This window comes from Drosophila rhopaloa, unplaced genomic scaffold, assembly GCF_018152115.1.
Source record: "Drosophila rhopaloa isolate 14029-0021.01 unplaced genomic scaffold, ASM1815211v1 contig_171, whole genome shotgun sequence".
In the NCBI taxonomy this organism is placed as follows: domain Eukaryota; kingdom Metazoa; phylum Arthropoda; class Insecta; order Diptera; family Drosophilidae; genus Drosophila; species Drosophila rhopaloa.
Genome location: NW_025335052.1, coordinates 278,633 through 296,419, shown reverse-complemented (window position 1 = coordinate 296,419; position 17,787 = coordinate 278,633). Strand labels below are relative to the sequence as shown.

General features: G+C 46.6%; 2 protein-coding genes across 8 annotated transcripts in view; one reads left to right on the top strand and one right to left on the bottom strand.

Annotated features, from left to right (window-relative positions):
• The window catches only part of LOC108041325 (teneurin-m), a 115,247-nt gene that overhangs the window by 70,209 nt on the left and 27,251 nt on the right, over nt 1-17,787 (top strand). For 5 of the 7 annotated variants that reach the window (XM_044458798.1, XM_017119217.2, XM_044458797.1 and 2 more), the window contains exon 3: nt 11,407-11,442. The exons of the other annotated variants lie outside the window; for them this stretch is intronic. In XM_044458798.1, the coding sequence (XP_044314733.1) occupies nt 11,407-11,442 (36 nt within the window). The remainder of the gene's footprint in view (nt 1-11,406; nt 11,443-17,787) is intronic. 7 annotated transcript variants of the gene reach the window in all.
• LOC108041326 lies at nt 7,867-8,830 on the bottom strand. Its single transcript, XM_017119219.2, has 2 exons — nt 8,425-8,830; nt 7,867-8,366 (listed from the first exon to the last, which is right to left on the bottom strand). Exons 1-2 carry the CDS (start codon nt 8,695-8,697, stop codon nt 7,965-7,967), a joined length of 675 nt encoding a protein of 224 aa, XP_016974708.2. The 5' UTR covers nt 8,698-8,830; the 3' UTR covers nt 7,867-7,964.

Sequence of the window (17,787 nt, the reverse complement as noted above, 5' to 3'; positions counted from 1 at the left end):
AAAACTTCTGGCTGAGCTTCTGTACGGGGTATGAAAAAATGCTTATGCACCATATGCAAATACATATAAAAATGGGCATTCTGCACGATTGGATACACACGCGTGTACAATCACCGATGCAGACGCGCACAAACAGAAACACAAGCGCACACAGGCCCAAACCCATCGGGTAACGAAACAAAAGTTTGGCCAGGAGTTAAAAATATATGTGCACATCCCAGCAGAAAAATTGCATAAATTGCCACAGCCAGCGCGTAAAAAACGAGCATTTGGAGGAAAGCGTCCCAAACAAAAGTCGACACATTGAAGGGAAACCGGAGGGAGGTGCATTGCGCTGCTGTGATTCGGGTGCCTACCAAGCTCCTGGTTCCGATCCCGATCCTCTTCCCAGTCCCGCCCTCTGCCCCTGTGCTTTGATAAAACGCGTCCTGATTGGGCCTTACTTTACACCTTAAATTGTTAATGACCCGAGAGGGGTCCCCTTTGCCCCGTCTACAATCACAATGCCATGCACTTGAAACGGCGACTGAGCATTGGCCATGCAAAAGCAAACGGCTTCCGCTGTGTCTGCTGCCTGTCCTTTAAAAACTTTTTAGTCCCACATCTCGTCGAGTGTGGTTTCCACCATTGCCTGCTTCGTTTTCATTATAATAACAGGCCATTGCGGCATTTTGATGCGGCAGTCTGCACTGCTCCCCACTTGCCTACCTGCCACTTTCCCCTTCCTGTTGCTTTAATTTTTCATCGCTTTCGAGGCTAGTTTGCAGAAAAACTTTCCGCTGTCATTGACCGCTTGCCTCCACACTCCCAGAAGGGCGGGCGGAGTGCACCGAGCCGAGCGCCTAGTTCAAGCGCCTAGACCAAAGCCCACCACGCCCCCGGCGTCTGCGGCGCAGGTCCTGTCTCCGCCCGTGTGTCCTTCAGCTAGCTTTGCACTGTCCAGTCCAGTCGAGTCGAGACTCGAAGCTCGAAGCTCGGGAGTAGGAGTCGAACGTCGAGAGTCTAGTTCACTGTCTATTGGCCGGTCGTTATTGCTTTCGACTGGTTCTGGTTCTGGTTTATCGCTGCTGCCAGCCATGGAAATACTCGTAAATTTGCGAGCATTTTGCCAAAACCTCAACTGACCTCCACCCCCTCTCTTTGAGCTTTGGGGTACCCCAGAAACTGCTTTAAATTTGTATAAATATAAAGGCAGCATAGTGAGGGGCCAAAAGATATGGATAGAGCGAGGGCCGGCACGTTTTGGTTTTTGCTGCTGCTGCTGCTACTAAATTCATTCATAATGGGTTTTTGCCCCATTTCGGTGTGGCAGTAGCACCCCTTGCCACCTCCTCTTCGTGCACTGTATAGTGTATATAAATTTAACGTTTTTACACAAACTGAAATTTATTATGGCGCAGCAGAGTAATTTATACTTTATGCCTGCTAAGTACGGAGCCCCTCTGCAGCTCCATTCCTTGGCACCCGTTGAATGGATATGTGGCATATCCTTTATCCTGCAGTTTTCACGCACAATTTTAATTTTATCTGCAGCGCAGCGGCGCGAGGGGAAGCAGGTGGTGGCGGTAATGGAGGCGGAACCATGCCCATATCCATTCGATCTACGTTTCGGCTGCCATTTTTTGTGACGCTACAAATTGCCTTCGTGTTCCGCTTGGCACTTAACTTGCCAGACATATATATATCGCCTGCGAGTGAGTGTGTGAGTGTGCATATATCAGCATACATGCATTGGGCCACGGCTGTAGCTATGGCTTTGGCTTTGGGTTTGACTTTGGCTATAGGTAAGAGCTGTGGCCATTTCGGCCCTCGTACGTGGATTTAAGTCCGTCCCCTACCACAGTTGTTTTTCTGCTGTTTCTGTGGCTGTTGCTGCATTTATAGACCAGGCAATAACCATTTGGCAACTAGAAATTGGCATTTTATGTTCGCCTGTCTGGCCTGTCTCCTCCCCGCCGTCTTCCTGTTTCCCCCGCTCTGGGCATGTGTGTATCCTTTGATTTTTGAATGCAGATTGTTGCGGGATTTATTGATATTGAGTGCGATTGAACCGAACGACCCGAGTGGAGCCTACCCAAAGCTCTGCTCTTCGGCCAAAATATCTCAAATTCCCGTGTACTCGGGACGATGTTGGGTAAAAGAACCTGCACTTTATTTCTTAGTCGACTTAATTAGGCGCAGGAGTAAGGATAAGTTTTTGCCTGTCTGGGCTTCTGAATTTCTTAAAGCATACTTTCAGGTGCGCATAAGAAATTACTTGGCCCAGCCCCGATTTCCTTTGAATCCTTTTCGTCCTGGCATGGCCTCCCCACGAAAATATGCAGCGAAGTCATGCAGAACATTAACAAAACAATGTTTGCCTTCGTTCCAGCATCCTTTGCAGCTGTCCTTGCTGGTGGCATTTATATGCTGCATAATTATGAGGCAGGCATGTGCATGGTTGGGGTGTCTGCATAATTTATATGTTTTTAATGATTTCGCCCTTCGCAAACATTTTTTAATGATTTTCAGATGGCAACATTGCATTGCTTGTGCCATAAGATTTGCCGTTGTTGCATCTATGTGTGTGTATAATTAAAATTGCAATGCACACGAACCGTATGTGGAGAGTGACTTGGCTTTTGTTGCTGATTATCCCCCGCCCCATATAAATATGTTAATTAAAATAATGTTACCCGGCTGCACAAAACAAAAATGCCAAGCAAATGGCTTAGAATAGCCTGCCACACAGAAGAGAGGGCCAGTGGAACGGGCTCCCTGCAGACTCGCTTTGTCGCCGTTTTGCATCTACATGCCACGCTCGACGCCTTTCAATAGGCCCCCGTCACTAGGAGTGCGCACATTACTCGGCATTACGTATACGCAACGGAGCTGCAAGCTGCACGCTGGAGCGCCTGGTCTGCCGCACAGAATGTAAACAAGCGGCAGCATCAGCAGCTGTGGGGAGTGACTTCCGTTGTGGGAAATGCCGACAGTGTCTGGGCAACGTCTTTTGTGCCTTTTCTGCTTATTCAAAATAAATTAAAAATGGAAGAGCAAGAGGAAGGGTGAGAGGGAAAGAGCGGCTCGGGGAATGCAGCCAGCCATCGCATAATTATGAACTTGAAAATTCCACAGGACGGGGGATATTGCATAATTATTTAAATAAAAAGACGCTGCGATTTCTCCGCCCGTTTACTTTCTCCGTCAGCATCTTGAGACACGTCGAGTGGTTCAATCCTTTTGGGAATCGGTTGTTCGTTGCCTTTCCTCCGCCACCATTCCAATCCGCATTGAAATCCCAGCAGCAGCAGAATTACTCCATATGAATTTTTAATTGGAATATTTTTAGAACGTTAGTGAGAGTCAGTTGCACAAAAGTAAAATACTGATAAATTATATATACCCAAGACTATTCCAAATTCATATTTCATTCGACAGCTTTGCCTGGGATGTTTTGGAGTCTTAAGTCTTCCGCTCCCACCCGGATGATAAGTCATTCAACTGTGTGGGACGTAGGATCTTGTGACGTGCCATGCAGCTCGGCTGCCTTTTGAGTATATTTCCCATATTGGGCTGCAACGCTCTTGTTGTTGCCCGAGGTCATTGCAAGTTTGTGCTGCGACACGAAAGTGTCTGCCACTCACACACCCGCACATGCATGTGGGCCCAAGTTGCCCCACATCCTGCTGCTGCTGCTACTGCTACTGCTGTTGCTCCTCTTTCTGGTGTATGAAAATTCATTTCAATTAGTGAAATGGTTTTGGGATTTGTACGGCAACCACCATCGCGCGTTGAGGAGGGCACGACGGGCGGAGTAGGGAGAGCACGTCACTTTGGTGGCATGCAATGAGCGAGATGCAGTGCTTGTTGCAACTTTATTTACCTTTACGTGGGACATAACTTGTAAATAGAGATACAACGGGAGGGCTGCATGTGTGTGTAATTTTGCGGAGTGGGATTTGCGGCAGGATTAAGAGGCATGCGAGAAACTTATGGCGAACTTTCCCGCCCCAATGTCTTGAGGAGGCCATTGAACTGTAGGTCCCCGATTCAGCACCGACTGTTGGGGTAGCTGGGCGGCTGCAAGCCAAAAGTATGCCAAGGCAACAAATATTTAAATTTTAATGCGAAGGAAACGAGAACAACTTTGCTCTACGTAAATGTGTATTTAAAACTTTTTTCGTTTGTTTGTCGCTCCTGCGGCTGCTAATGTTTCTGTTGCTGTTGCCGTTGCCGTTGCCGCTGCCTGCCCCGCAGCTTGTTTAGGCAACGCGGCAAACTCGTTTTCCTATCTGGCTACATCTCTGCCTGGTCCGCACTCCCCGCTTTGGCTCTGCGCAGCTTTACTTAAGTTGCTCCCTCGACGACACTTTTTTGACGCTGTTTTATCAGCGGACCGGCGGCAGTAGCAAATATAACAAAATTTATGCAACTAACCAAATGTTTTTGTTTCTGCATTTTTATCGCCCTAAACGTTTGCCGAAAAAACGACAGCCAAGGAGTGTGCGACTCGTGTGGGGCGACTGCTGTGTCAGAGTTTTATTTTTCCCCAGTTCCAAAGGGAGCTGACTTCAATGAGAATTCGCAATCTGGGGGCGAGTTGGAGCAGAGAAGCAAGAGAGTCCACGGCGAGAGAACAGCGTACAACGTCCAGATACCCTTATGGTAATAGCCTTGACTTCTGCCTGCTCCTTGACCCCCAAAAGTGGACCGCACACACGCTCAAACTTGGCAACTGTATCGGTCAGAGAAATCTTACTTTCTTGAACGAGAATGAAAAAGTTTTCTGGGACCCAGACAGAGGGCAACATATTGTCGCACTCTATAAATTATGCGCATAACCAGAGAAACCCGAGCCAGGAGCAGAGAAACCAGGAGCATGTAAAGCAGCCACCCCCAGGAACCTTCGGTTTGTGGGATTCGGTTCGGTTCGGTTTCTGTCTCAAAAGAAAGAGAAACCAACCAAGCAGAACTATTACAATGGCAAAAAGTTTAACTAGTCATGTGAAGGCTCTCCGTCTCCATTTTCCCTCCGCCCAGCTGGCTGGGTTTAAATTTACTATTATTGCTTTACCTTCTACATGTGTAATGGGCCTAGGCTGGTGGCAGGAAACCGCAGCATTTGGTCGGGGAGTTCTGCTCTTCAGTCAGGAGTCGTTCACCCAAGGTGAGCTGGGGGTGGCTGCTTTGCTGCCTTAGTTATGGGCCTTAAAACTTGTCACACTTGTCAGCAAAAAGTTTCCGACAACCGGAGGATGAATCAGCCAGTAAAAGGGGTGGCCAAAGTTTTGGAAGCCGAGCGGGCGGGTGTGGGGCAGGGGTAACTGTGGTTATTTGATAACCCAATCATCATCGGAATTCAGAGCCAGCTGGGATTATCGATGATGACTTTGGCCAATTATCGAATATTGTCGCGCCAAATGGCAAGGTACACGTGATTGATAAACGAGATTTAGCTTTTGCGGCGCCTAATTGTATGCAACGTGTGCAGGCAGGCACAGGACTCGCCCGAAGACGAGAACGATGGGGCCAAGGACACAGAGGCACACTCAGATAATCACAAACGACATAATCACTGCAATTAGGTGCATTAGTTTATGGTCAAGCAGCAGACACAGAAGACACAGGACAAGCAAACTGACAGTCGGGCAACTGGACGAATGGGCGAATGGACAGACGAACCAACAGGCTGGCCAATTGCCCGGCCCGGTTACGTCAGTTAGTTGGTCAGTTAGTTTGTCAGCTGGCCAGAACTGGCCACGCCCCAATTAGTTGGCCTCCACTTGCACCGCCGCCTGAATCTCAGCGCCTCAGATTTGCTTACAATTGACAGCTGAGTGACATTTGGGACTTAGGCCGGGCTTATATTTTTCCCCTGCAAGACGAGCATCGAGTTGACATTCATTATTCAAATGTCGCACCCGCATGGCAGACATTCCGTAATCCCAGCTTAGTCTTTCATCACACAAACTGATTAGGCACAAGAGAACCTGACAACTGATGACCACAATTGCCGTTTAATTAAAGCCCAAGCCGCTAGGAAATCTGGCAGAACTGTGGGCAAGACCAGTGCGAACTGACAGGAGCAGAGTTGGCAAAGGAGCTGTCATAATCATTGCGTTGGCAGTTTGTTCCGGGAAGGGGTTGTTTTCCCAGCGGGGGCGGTGGTAAATACAAAGGTAGGCCTTCTCTATTATTCAGTCCGCCCTCATTAAACATTGAACCAAATGCTTTTATGGGGAATAAACTTAGGGCGTCTGGGGGAGGATAAGTTCACCTAGGGTTGATCAAAACAAACTCGAATCCATCGGCTCGTTCTTCGTTACATTGATTGATGTTCAGATGAGTTTAAATGGAAAATACAATACTTACCAGCTTTTACATATCAGCTCACCAAAAAAGTCCAGGTCAATTTCAGAAAGAGAGTGCATCCGACAAACATGTTAAGCGATTTACTCTAAATAATTAAAATAGTTACCAGCTATACTCTGCTGTTCTTTTAAAAACATAATTTAAATAGCTAACATTTTAATGCATCTGGCAGTTTCAGTTTTGTTGGCTTAATTTGCTTATTTTTTTGTTTATGCTGCCATTCCAATGCATTGCATTACCTAATTTTGTTCTTTCATAATTTATTTTAAATTTATTAGTTGGCTGATTGTTTTGTAATTAGCATTGGAGCGCAGCTATGAAGGCTGATTCGTATTTGCGGTCGGCCACCGAGTGTGCTGCATTTAAACCCCATTTCGATTGGCCTAATCTTTCCCATTTCGATGGGAGGCCTGTAGCTAAGTGCATGCAATTTGTTTATTGCCATTAAAGCTGTGCCCAAAACTGTGCAGTCTCGATTGCGTCTGACATTAATGCCTGCTAAAACAACACCCCGCCTACTTTCGCACACATTTGTTAGCCAATAAACTTTTGACCTCATTTTACCGTAGAAAAAGCAACACACACACAAACTAAATGCAGGCGAGAGGGCGTGGAGCAGTGGGTGGGTTGGGCTGTAGGTGGGGCTGTATAGAAGGGAACCAACAAAATATTTGTGCTGCCAACCTGGGTGAGGCTGACTGAGCCGGAGAGATTCCGCCTGGGCAGGTTTCGAATAAATAAAATACGACAAAAAAGAAAGAGGAGCCCGGATCACAGAGATGGAGAAGAAAAAGCAAAAATATTTGCACTCCCCGTGGCAGCCCAATGTTATTTCTGCTCTTGTTGTTTCTGTTGTCGTCGCTGGGCCGCCCACAGCAAGGATTATAAATTATAACAGCCTCACACGGTTATTTATGTCGTGTCAATGGGAAGGGGTGTCAAACGGTCGGGGATATATCATCAATGCATGCGGTTAGTTGAGTGGAAATAGCTGCAAAATAAAACTATGAATCGGAGCCTCACTTTAAAGTGGAGCAGGCGAGATGAAAGGGCCTTTAATCGCAGCCAGCCACAGAATCCCACACCATTGAACTAAGCCAGAGATCTGCTTTGAAGCTTTTGATTTATTTGCTTGATGGCAAATCATTAATTTGTTTTCAGAGCCAAACCAAAAAGAAAGTGGGAAAAGCTTAGCTTGCTTTTCAGCTGCTGTCAGATTTCGGGCGACAAACCACCACCGCACGAGCAAAAAGGCACCCGAAAGAAGCAAATTTAAATAAAACGCAAACCAACAAAATAATCCGACACATGCGCTGCCAAATGATTACCCAAGTCCTCGCTCCAAAACCCCGCCCTAATCCCGTGTGCAATGTCTTCCCATTCCCTCTGCGGGCTTGTGTGTTTGCGCCAAAAATAAAACCGGAAAATCACTTCATTTTATTGCACCAACTGAGGAAGCCGAAAGCTGACACTTTCCAAGTTGGCAAAAAAGGGCCCAATCATTAAACGAAGTTGAAGGATCTTAAATCGATTTTTCGTTAAGCGGATACAAAAAAGGTGGTTCAGACTAGATTAAAGACGATGAATAAGTCCCGAATGAAGACACTTCCCTACGTCCGGTGTGCTGACTTCTCGGTCTTGGCTTTCGAGCCGGAACGTTCTCTGATCGTGTTTTTGATCTGCTCGACCAGATCCGTCTGCTTATCCGTGCCGAGATCCATCTGAGTGCTACCGTCGAACAGGCGGCAATTGACCTCCTCGTTGAAGGTGACGTTTGTCTTGCTACTCTTCTTGGAAGTGTCGACGTTGATAAAGTTATCGATGGACTCGGGCAGCCAATGAGCCTCCAGATTGCACTGGGCAGACGGTTCGGTCGGGGTGTGTCTTTCCAGGAGGGGGTCAGGAATGTCCTTTCGCTCCCAGATTCCCTGCTTGTACTCTGGGCCGTACTTAGCAGTCATGGTCTCCTCAAGTTCGTTCAGTCGTGCTGGCGGCTTTCGAACCTTGCGTTCCTGTGAGAGAATGGTCTCCGGTAAGAGGATGTAGCTCCAGCCATGGCCCCAAACTCACCACTTTCAGCAGATATTTGTACACCGCATAGGCGATGCAGCCCAGCATCAAGGGGCAGCCGAGAAACAGTCCCACGTTAAAGCCGTTCAGCTCGGGATCGCTGACCACGTGGGTGACATCGACTGCTTCCAGGGCGAAGGGAGGATAGAAAAAGCGGATGACCTTATAGGTGGCATTGGCCACAATCTGCTGCGGAAAGGGCTTCCAAATGTCCACGAACCGCAGCGACCAGTGCGAGTCTTCGGATGGTACAGTGAGCTCACTGTTTTCCATTATCAAAAGTACAAACGATTTTAATAACTATATTTATACAAAAGAAAGTTAGGGCAGAGAAAGGGCAACGTGAAATTTGTGAAACGTTCTGATACGGGCCTTACTTTGAACTGAGAAAGCGGCACTCTAGAAATGACTGATCCATCAAGGGCAACTCAATTAGGACCAGAAATCGTGGAAACCCTTTAGCCAGACATAAATCATCGCCTACTTTGGAGTCTCGGAATGGCGTCATTGATTTATTAGCAGGACAAACTCTCGATTCGCTGCCGCTACAATCGAGCTGCAGAAATGGCGGTGGCTGCTGGAGTAGAAGTGGGAGCTGAGCAAAACCAGCCAAGCCATCATCAGTCACCAGGCAAACAAACACGCCGACGACCCAGAGCGCAACGGCGTCATATACAAAAAGTGCTTGCATACATTACTCCGGAACCCATGAGCCGGAATAGATCTGGGAGGCGGGACAGGGTGGAGAGTGGCAGAGGAAAGGACGCGTGCTTTCAGGCAGAAACACGTACAAGAAATCATGAAATGTTGCCGCCATCATACCGAAAATTGTACGGGTAACGTGCAAGCAATCAAAGTACATGGAGATGGAGGCAAGTCTCGGCTGGGCCCGACTGCGGCAACTAGAGCGCCTCGACTTTGCCGGTCCTGCGCTCCTCGAGCAGCGCCCACACGTCTGATTTTTACTACACACGTGTGCTGATGTGACGTCGACAGGATTGCGACTGCCTACTGACAACACCAGCGGGCCTGGCCAGGCCCAGACTCAGTCTATGGCTCAGACTGAGACCGACCGGGTCTGGCCGAAATGTAAAGCATAGTTGACGCAGACGTGCCAAGCTCGACGTGGCTGTCGTAGAGGCTGCTTTTTGCTGTTTAAGTAAGCATGCAAATGTCACATGCAGTCGTCGGCCGGATCGAGTGCAGGGGAGTGGAGGGGTAGAGGAATAGGGGAGAAGTGGGCGTGATAAGCACTCTCAGTTATCAACGTGGGCATTGCACGGTTTTCGGGCTTGCCTTTTCTTGCCCCTGCCACACATAAATGATGAGGTACTCGTTGCCTCGGGCTGAATTTAGTGATTTCCCCGAGCATGTGGCATACTTTTTATGCGGCTCCTCCACGTGAGCATAAGGAATTTCTGTTTATGGTTATTGATTCTGCCGAGCGGAGGTGGAGATAGTTTGAGTTATGGCCGTGGGCTGATTTGTGTCAGCAGGAAGTTTAAAAGAGATTGTTGCATACTTTCGGGCGCCCAAAGTGGATTACTCTGAGGGTTGTGGGCCCCCTGATTGAATTGGTTGGGGCGGGATTGGATTGGCATGGATCGGATTGGACGGGGACCTGCAATCAAAAGCCTAGTTTAGTGCGCCACCCCCAAGCTCATAGTTTTGATCAAAAATTCATGGCATACCCGTACGTTGGAGAGGTGTCAATAACATCGACTGCTCCACTGACACTTGCCAAGGAGCCGTGCCTGTCCGTACGTAATTTACAATTACCGCACGCACAGACAATTTATTTTCCAGCGCTAACAAATAAGCTAAACATTTTCGTGGCCAAGGGCTGTCTCGCTCCCAGGTGTATTGCAAATCAAAAAATCAGGCAGGGCTGGGCACGAACACACGCCCAGGCAATCAGTTAAATGTTTGTTGAACTCACCAGCGTCGAGGTCCTTAAGTTCTGGAGAACGCAGAACTCGAGGAGTCCCAAGGGCTTCGCGTCTCCGCTCTCGATGCGTTTCTGCCCCTTGCCGAAAATTGAGTTTGCTTGGCGCCCAGAAACCGCAGAACCAAACAAAAAACCAGAGGAGCAACAGCAGCAGCAGCAACTCCGGAGAACGATGAAGCGGCAACTTGAAAAATCGCTTGTCGCCTTGCGAGCGGGCTACGGGGATGGGGACGGTGTCGGGGTAGACTCACGCGCAGACGTAGTGATTTGGCTTTAAAAAAGCAAGGAACATTCCGGAGGAGGAAGCAGCAGGCATGAGGAAAGCTGCCACGTAATGAAACTGACAATTTAACTCACAGTCAGCCAGTTGTTTTGGATTTCAGTCCGGGTTCGACGGCGCTGTGTGCGTGCTGAAAAATCGTGTTATCGATTTAATGCGTTACGATATATAAGTATATACCCCTAGTGTGTGGTGGTTGAAGGGTTGGGTTCGAAAAGGGTCGCTTGCCTCTGGCTTTGGCTTTTATCGTTCGCCTCTGTCTTTGCGACTGACTGACTTTATCGTGTTTGTTTGCAAGTCTTGTCTTTTGACCGTTTTTCTCCCGTCGCTCTCCCTATGACCCCATCCCGCTGGCCTTTTCGGGCTGCAAAGGCATTTGATTAATTTGCAGCAGTTTTCAATTTGAAATTGCTTTAGTTTCCTGCAGTTTTTGCCATTTTCCTTCCCAGTGTGCAGGAATTGACGGCACTTTTGAGGCCACTCTCCCTCTCGGCGTGTCCTCCACTTTCTCCGCTGCTTTCTCCCTAAGCCGTTGCCCAAAACTCGACTCAGTAAGTGTGTGAGTGTGTGTGCGGATATGTGAAACGTTGAAAGCTTCTTATGGAATGTTAAGTGATTTTTTATTGAATTTTTAAGCCCCACTTAGGCGTTGTCACTGGAAGTATCCCGAACCTTTTCCCAAACGTATCTCACTTCCGCTCCATCCTGCTGGCTTGCTTACTAAATTAACAACCTTTTCTTGTTCTCTTTTTAGGTACGTATACGCAATTTTATGACTCTGTCCCCTCGGGTGAGTGCGAAATATTGAATATCGGGGCAGATAGAGGGGTTTATGGGGGTGAGATAATGAGGAATCGCCGTTGTGCGTTAGACGGAGCCTTTACTGGTTCACACTTTCAGCGGCAAATGAGAGCGCAAACAAAGCCGCCGGCTACAATGATCAAATTTAACGCGCTTTTTAAACCAAACAAAAGCAAATTGCAACGGCAGCGCACACACGCTGTTGGCACAGACACATGCACAAATACGCATCCCCCAGATGCACACATGCATACTAATTATGAGTGTGCGCCGCACATTTAAGCAAATATAAACAAAACGTTAACGACAACAAACAGGAGCACGGCGGGCTGGGGGCCGTGTAGTTGGGTGGGTGGGTCTGGGTGGAAAGGAAGATGTAAACGCTGCACATGCTGGCGCTGCCATCGAAGGAGACGGATCGGAACGTGCCATTGTGGGATCCGAGAACTGGAATGGAACTTGATGAACTGCAGCTCCGACAGCTTATCGCTTCTCCTCCTGTGATGACTGTGTGATTTCATGTGCTTATTGTTATCGTCGCTCTTGCCGCCACTGCTCCAGCTATTGTGCATTACTGTGATTATTATTATTAAAATGCAAATGAGCCATGCAGACTTGTCAAGCATTCACATTCACATCCACATCCACCCGTTGCCATTAATGGGCGAAGACGACGACAGAAGCAGTGCGAAATGAAGGTTTACATCGAGGAATAAACATGCAAAATGCTTTAAGCGATAGCCGGCACTCGAAACGATGCACCGAGCTGCCCCGTTGGTCATCATCGGAGTTTTTGCAGCCATGGCCATGCAGACGTCATCATCAATTGCTGGTTGGCTGCCCATTAACATAATTTCAATTTGCATAAAATGGCGTTAAATATTACATTTTGGACAGCTGCCGCCTGCAATGACTGACAGCGCGGCCTGTTGTCGAGGGGCTGTGGCAGGTTCATTGAGCTAATTGCAGGTGCGAATGTGTCGCAATGAGCATTGCACATTGCACGCCCCACCAGACACGCAAGGCGTCGAGTTGGGAGAGGGGAGTGGCCTTTTGGCTTTGTTTGATGTTTAATTTAGATTGAATTGCTGCATAAATTATGGCGCACAAAAATGATTTCAAAATTATTGCTGGTTTGTTTGCGGTCAATTTGAACTGCAACTATTGCATAATTTGAGGCTTCAGGCCAATTAAATGGAGCCCGCACACACAAGCATTTCGAGCATTCAGCATTTATGGGCTGCATTTTTTGTATTTGTGAGCCCGTTGGAACCGTTGCGTTGGGGTAGTATCCATTCAAGACCAGCGCAGTTGCCACTCCGAACTTCCTTCCAGGCAATTTCCCCAAAACGTCGACTGCCATGGCTGTCTAATGTGCATTTCCCCGCTCTCGGCCTGCTTCCTGCGTCCCGCTCCCACCAACTGACACTTCACACGCTCAACGATTTTTGATTTGGCAGCTCGTTTGCCAAAATGCAGCTGCAGCGGCAACGGGAACGGCAACAAAACTGAAACGATTCAGCCAGCCGCCCACGCCACGTCGCTCGCTAGCGCATTTGCAAGTGATTTTATGCATATTTCATGGCATACTTTTGCGCGCTATTAGCAGCCTCAGCTCTCAAGTCGGGCTATTCATTTATTATTTCGACTGTTTCAAACTGAAAGCCTTTCGATGGGGCGGCTGGCAATTGCGTGGCATCGTAGCGACAGGGCCATCATCGTTATTATCGAAACTTTGAAGTATTTCCAACTCGATTACCATAACCCAACTAAGAATCGTAATCAAATTTACCCATTTGACACTAAACTTGAAGCAGTACGGGCAGGGGTTGGGTTGGAGGTTGTTTACGCAGAGTTTGCCGGGCCCTAAATTGAGTTAGACAATTAGAAATTGTGCGTCTGCATTCAATATGGCAGTGAGGCGCCCTCAGGCAAGCCATAAACTTTGGCCTATTTCCCTTAGACATCTCTGAAGGCACTCTCAGAGTCAGATCTTCTCCAATGCATTAAGAGCATGCTTCTGCATAAAACGCTCTGTCCCCGAAAATACCCATAGCCATAACCAAGTTAAGACCGCAAACGCTTTGCCAATGAAACAGAACCGAAATGCGGCTGGGTTAGACTATGCCTTCGCTTCCAACTTTTTATACAAGCTATATAAAGTGAATGCAAAAACATTTTCCCATGCATATTGAAAGGAGTATAAAGGGATCTTGTTGAGTTTATAAGCATATTTTGGAAGTATGAACAGTCAATGCATTAGTAGAGGGTATATAGGCCGTAAGCTCCAAGTTTCATGACTTTAGTAGGCTTTGCTGGTGAGTCTCGACTCTATCAAGTAAAAATCCTACGATTGTTGCGTTGTCCGCTCTTGATTTTGGCCCAGAAAGCCATGCAAATAGGCCATAAACTCATATTTTATTGCCTTGGCCAACAGTCTGCTCATGCAATTCTAATGGTCATGACTCTCTGCAGCACTTTCCCCTCGATCCATGAACAGTCTAAGCTCATGCCAAACATTTGGGAGCTGCAAGCACATACTTTGGGGTTTGACTCACGCCAAAGGAGTCTGACTGCAATGAGAATGTGTTTGTTGACAATAGACTTTTGGCATCATGTGCATTATGTGATTGCATACTTCCAGGTGTGTTGGCCCAAATGCCAAAGAACACATCCTAAGCATATTCACACTCTGCACAAATCAATTTGCAATGATGAGCACAGTCTTTGGAATTTATCTACTTAAAAAGCAATTCTACACGATACAAAATTTCTTTGTAAAACCAACCAGTACAAACCAATAGTTATTATTTAATTTAATTGAAAATTAACATTAAAGGTAATGTATGTGGTTGTTCTAGTCTTTTAGTAGGCAAGTATTTGCAAAGTACAGTCTTAATTTTTTAGTGTTTAACTTGTGGGCAGTGGCGTGGCAGGAGGGTAAATAAGTAAAAGTACAATGTTTGCGGTTAATTCAGTTGGCAACAAACAAATACAAGGTATCGTAATGTTTTGATTCAACCAACAAAAGTGTTCTGTGTAGAGATATCGCTGTGGGCTTTTTCTTTCCCGCTTCGGACAAATCAAGGATAATAAATAATCCAAAAATTGATTAATATATGTTTGGAAAATGCATTAAGTCGAAAACTGGCCATCAATTAAAGCCACGAGTGCACCGTATGTGGCTGTGCCTATCTACTTACCTAGTTTCTATGCACATTTCATATATCATTTATGTACACACACTGCGTTTATCTCTGTTTTTATGCTTCCCCGAGGCATTTCACATGGACAAAAGGCTTTAAAATGCCCATTTCGCTTTAACAAAACAAGCCAGCACGAAAAGCGTGCCGCAGATAATGCAATTTGATTATTTTTGCACTATCAACTAATTAAAATTATGGAAAATATAATAATTACTCCCCCGCTTCGACGCTCCCGCTGCTTTGAATCAGTGGCTGCCCTATAATCGGCTCAATAAATTAGCACGATAAAAACAGCTCGGAAATGAGGCGAAAAATTGCAAAACACACTTTTAGGCACTTTCCCCATTAATGTCGGTTGCCCACAAATAATGGAAATCGAATTTAAACTTTTTCAGTTTTTCAATTCTTCTATTCATGGCAGAATGAATATTTCAATGTTGATAATCAATTAAAAACTGACTTTTTGCCGTTGCAGCTTTGAATTCACTAGCAAATGATTTGACCTCACCTAGAAAGTTCTCCCCGCCCCGCCCACCTCTCACTCTGTCTCGTTCTCTCCATCTGTCTGTCTCCCTCTTCTGCCAACATACAGAGCACTTAATACAATTTGCATTCCGATGTTTTTGTGTTTGCATTTTGCATAAAAGCCGAAACTCTCCATTTCCATTCCCCGTAGATCTCCCTCTATTCCGTGTGTCTCCTGTATAAATTTCAATTTGGCTTGGGAAATTCAGCATTTTGCAGCTGTCAAGGAAATTATTGTCTGCCAGGCTAAGTCCTTGATATGTTGTCGCTTTAATTAAACAACCACAAAAAAGAACAAGATTTCTTCTCGGGTCTGGATTGTGAATTGTGTAAAATATGCATATTTCTTGTGTACTCTGTCTCTCGTTAAAGTGTTAATTTTATTGACATGTGACAGCCAAACAAACAATTTGTTTGCCTCCCGGCCAAATTGTTTGACTGCCAATGTTATTTGTGGTCGCAATGGACGTTTTAAATGAATTTAATGAACGAAGAACTGGACGCCCGAATAAATGGGACAGGTAGTAAACCCAGCCCAATGGGAGTGGAAAATGGAAAAGCAAACTGTAAAAAAGAAAACATTAATCAGCGTTAAAAGTCGCATTAGCAGTAAACAAAATCAGGAGCGGCAGGGGCAAGAACAGGAAGGGACACCGTGGGGCAAGGGATTTTGGGAGGGAGCTAGCAAATTACCGAACCGAACCAAACCAAACCCAAAAAGCAATCCAGTGCGAGTAAAACTGTCGAAACACAAAACGCAAAAGTCAAAGAAAATTGGTGAAAGCTACGAAAAGCGAACGCAGGGCACGCGATGGTGGCGAAATGAGTGACTGGCAGTGAAAATCATTAAAAAGTCGTAAAAATCAAGGAAAATGGTAAACAACCAGCACAAGAAAGAAAACCGAAAACGGGCTGAGGGATGAGGGCGAAGTCCGAGCGGAAGAAGGAGGGATCCAACCGAAATACGCACGCTTTATAATTAGAATTTAATCAAGCGCGAATCGCAAACGTTCGCAATTTCCCAGAGTGGGAAAAGCGAAAGAAAAGCAAAGGGGTTGCCCCTGGTGAAGGCAAAGGCAGGAGGTGTAGCGAGGGCTGACTGCGTGCAGCTATTGTTTAAAGTGTAATTAAAAGCGTCGTGGAAACCTTTTAGTGTGCAATGCAGGACGCAGAGCGATGATATTAAATTTCCTCCTAAAACGCACAAACAAAAAGCCGGCAGAGCTTTACAGCATGCTCTTAGGCACGGCTTAAAAATAAAACTCCATTAGGCCCCAACCCGCCTAACCTTTGCTGACCTTTGCCAACTGATGGAGCAGATGGGCTGGCATGGGCCAAGAAGGGACAGGCAGAATGGCCAGAATGGGTCGAAGTTTTGCATGAGTCATCTAACAAATGATGCGGAGGGTCGGCTTTGGGTCATTCAATCTTTGCCAATTACAGGACAGCGAAGAGCGATGGGAGGGATAAGGCGAAAGTGAAAGCCAGACGATGCTGATTGTGGGCCCCAACCGCACGATCCATCAATATGCTAGCGAGCGGCCACCTTGATTGGTCCACATTTATTTAGACCACGATACGTCCAACCTTATAGCGCTAAGTGGGCCAAAAATAGCACCCAACTATGGCAACTTTTCTGACATTCTAATTACTGGCTGCAAAGGCAGCGGGACACGAGTCACGGAATAAACTTTAGCCATATACAAATTTTAATGGAGCAATTATAAGCAGCGTCTGGAAAAGCCACGCAACAAACTGCCAAAAGAAAAACTGCGCCATTTTCATAACTAAAAGCCAAACTATTTTTTGCACACTGTTTGCGGAAGGGGCGAAAAACTGTACGGATTTGGAAACACGTCAAATGCAAATGTGTAACACTTGGAGCCACGCACGAACACACGAAAAGGTTACTCCGATGACGCATGCAAGTGTAAAAATGCCGTTAAACGTCTTTAAAATGGCAAGCCACCCGGCCAAACAATCCACCTCATTGAAATGCAGCCCGTCGAAAGGAGGGAAGGGGAATAAGGTCTTTTCATGCTTATCAGCGTACGAAATCAGCAAACAGCCAGCAGAGAAATATCTTCATAAACACCCTGCAACCCCAGCCCCACAACCAGTCATTCATGCAGTGACTCATAGAACAGTTAACCCCTTGTTCAACTCGTGGCCCATCAAAAAAATAAATCAGGGGGGATCGGAAAAGAACTAGGGCCTTTTGTCTACGCCAGGACTTTTTCTATGCGCTCTGTTTGCTTTGCCTAGGCATTTTTCTATGCCAAGCCCCAGACAGACACGCCCACCGACCACCGCCCATCGGCCTGCGCTTTGGCAATCTATTAAATGTTGTCATTGTGTTTGCTCTTTAGGCAGTAGACAATGAAGAGGAGCAACAAAACGACGGCAGCAAAAAATGAAACTGCTGAAGTGATTAAAAATAGTAGTTCCCAACTCCACACCCCGCCCCCGCGACGGAAAACTGAAGAGCGTAAACCAGTATGCACTTTTTCATGGCACACTTCTGTGCGTGTTTGTTTTTTGCGAGGCAGTGAATCTCTTGTTCGCTGGACCGACCGGCGCTGCAAATCGATCACGTCTACAGG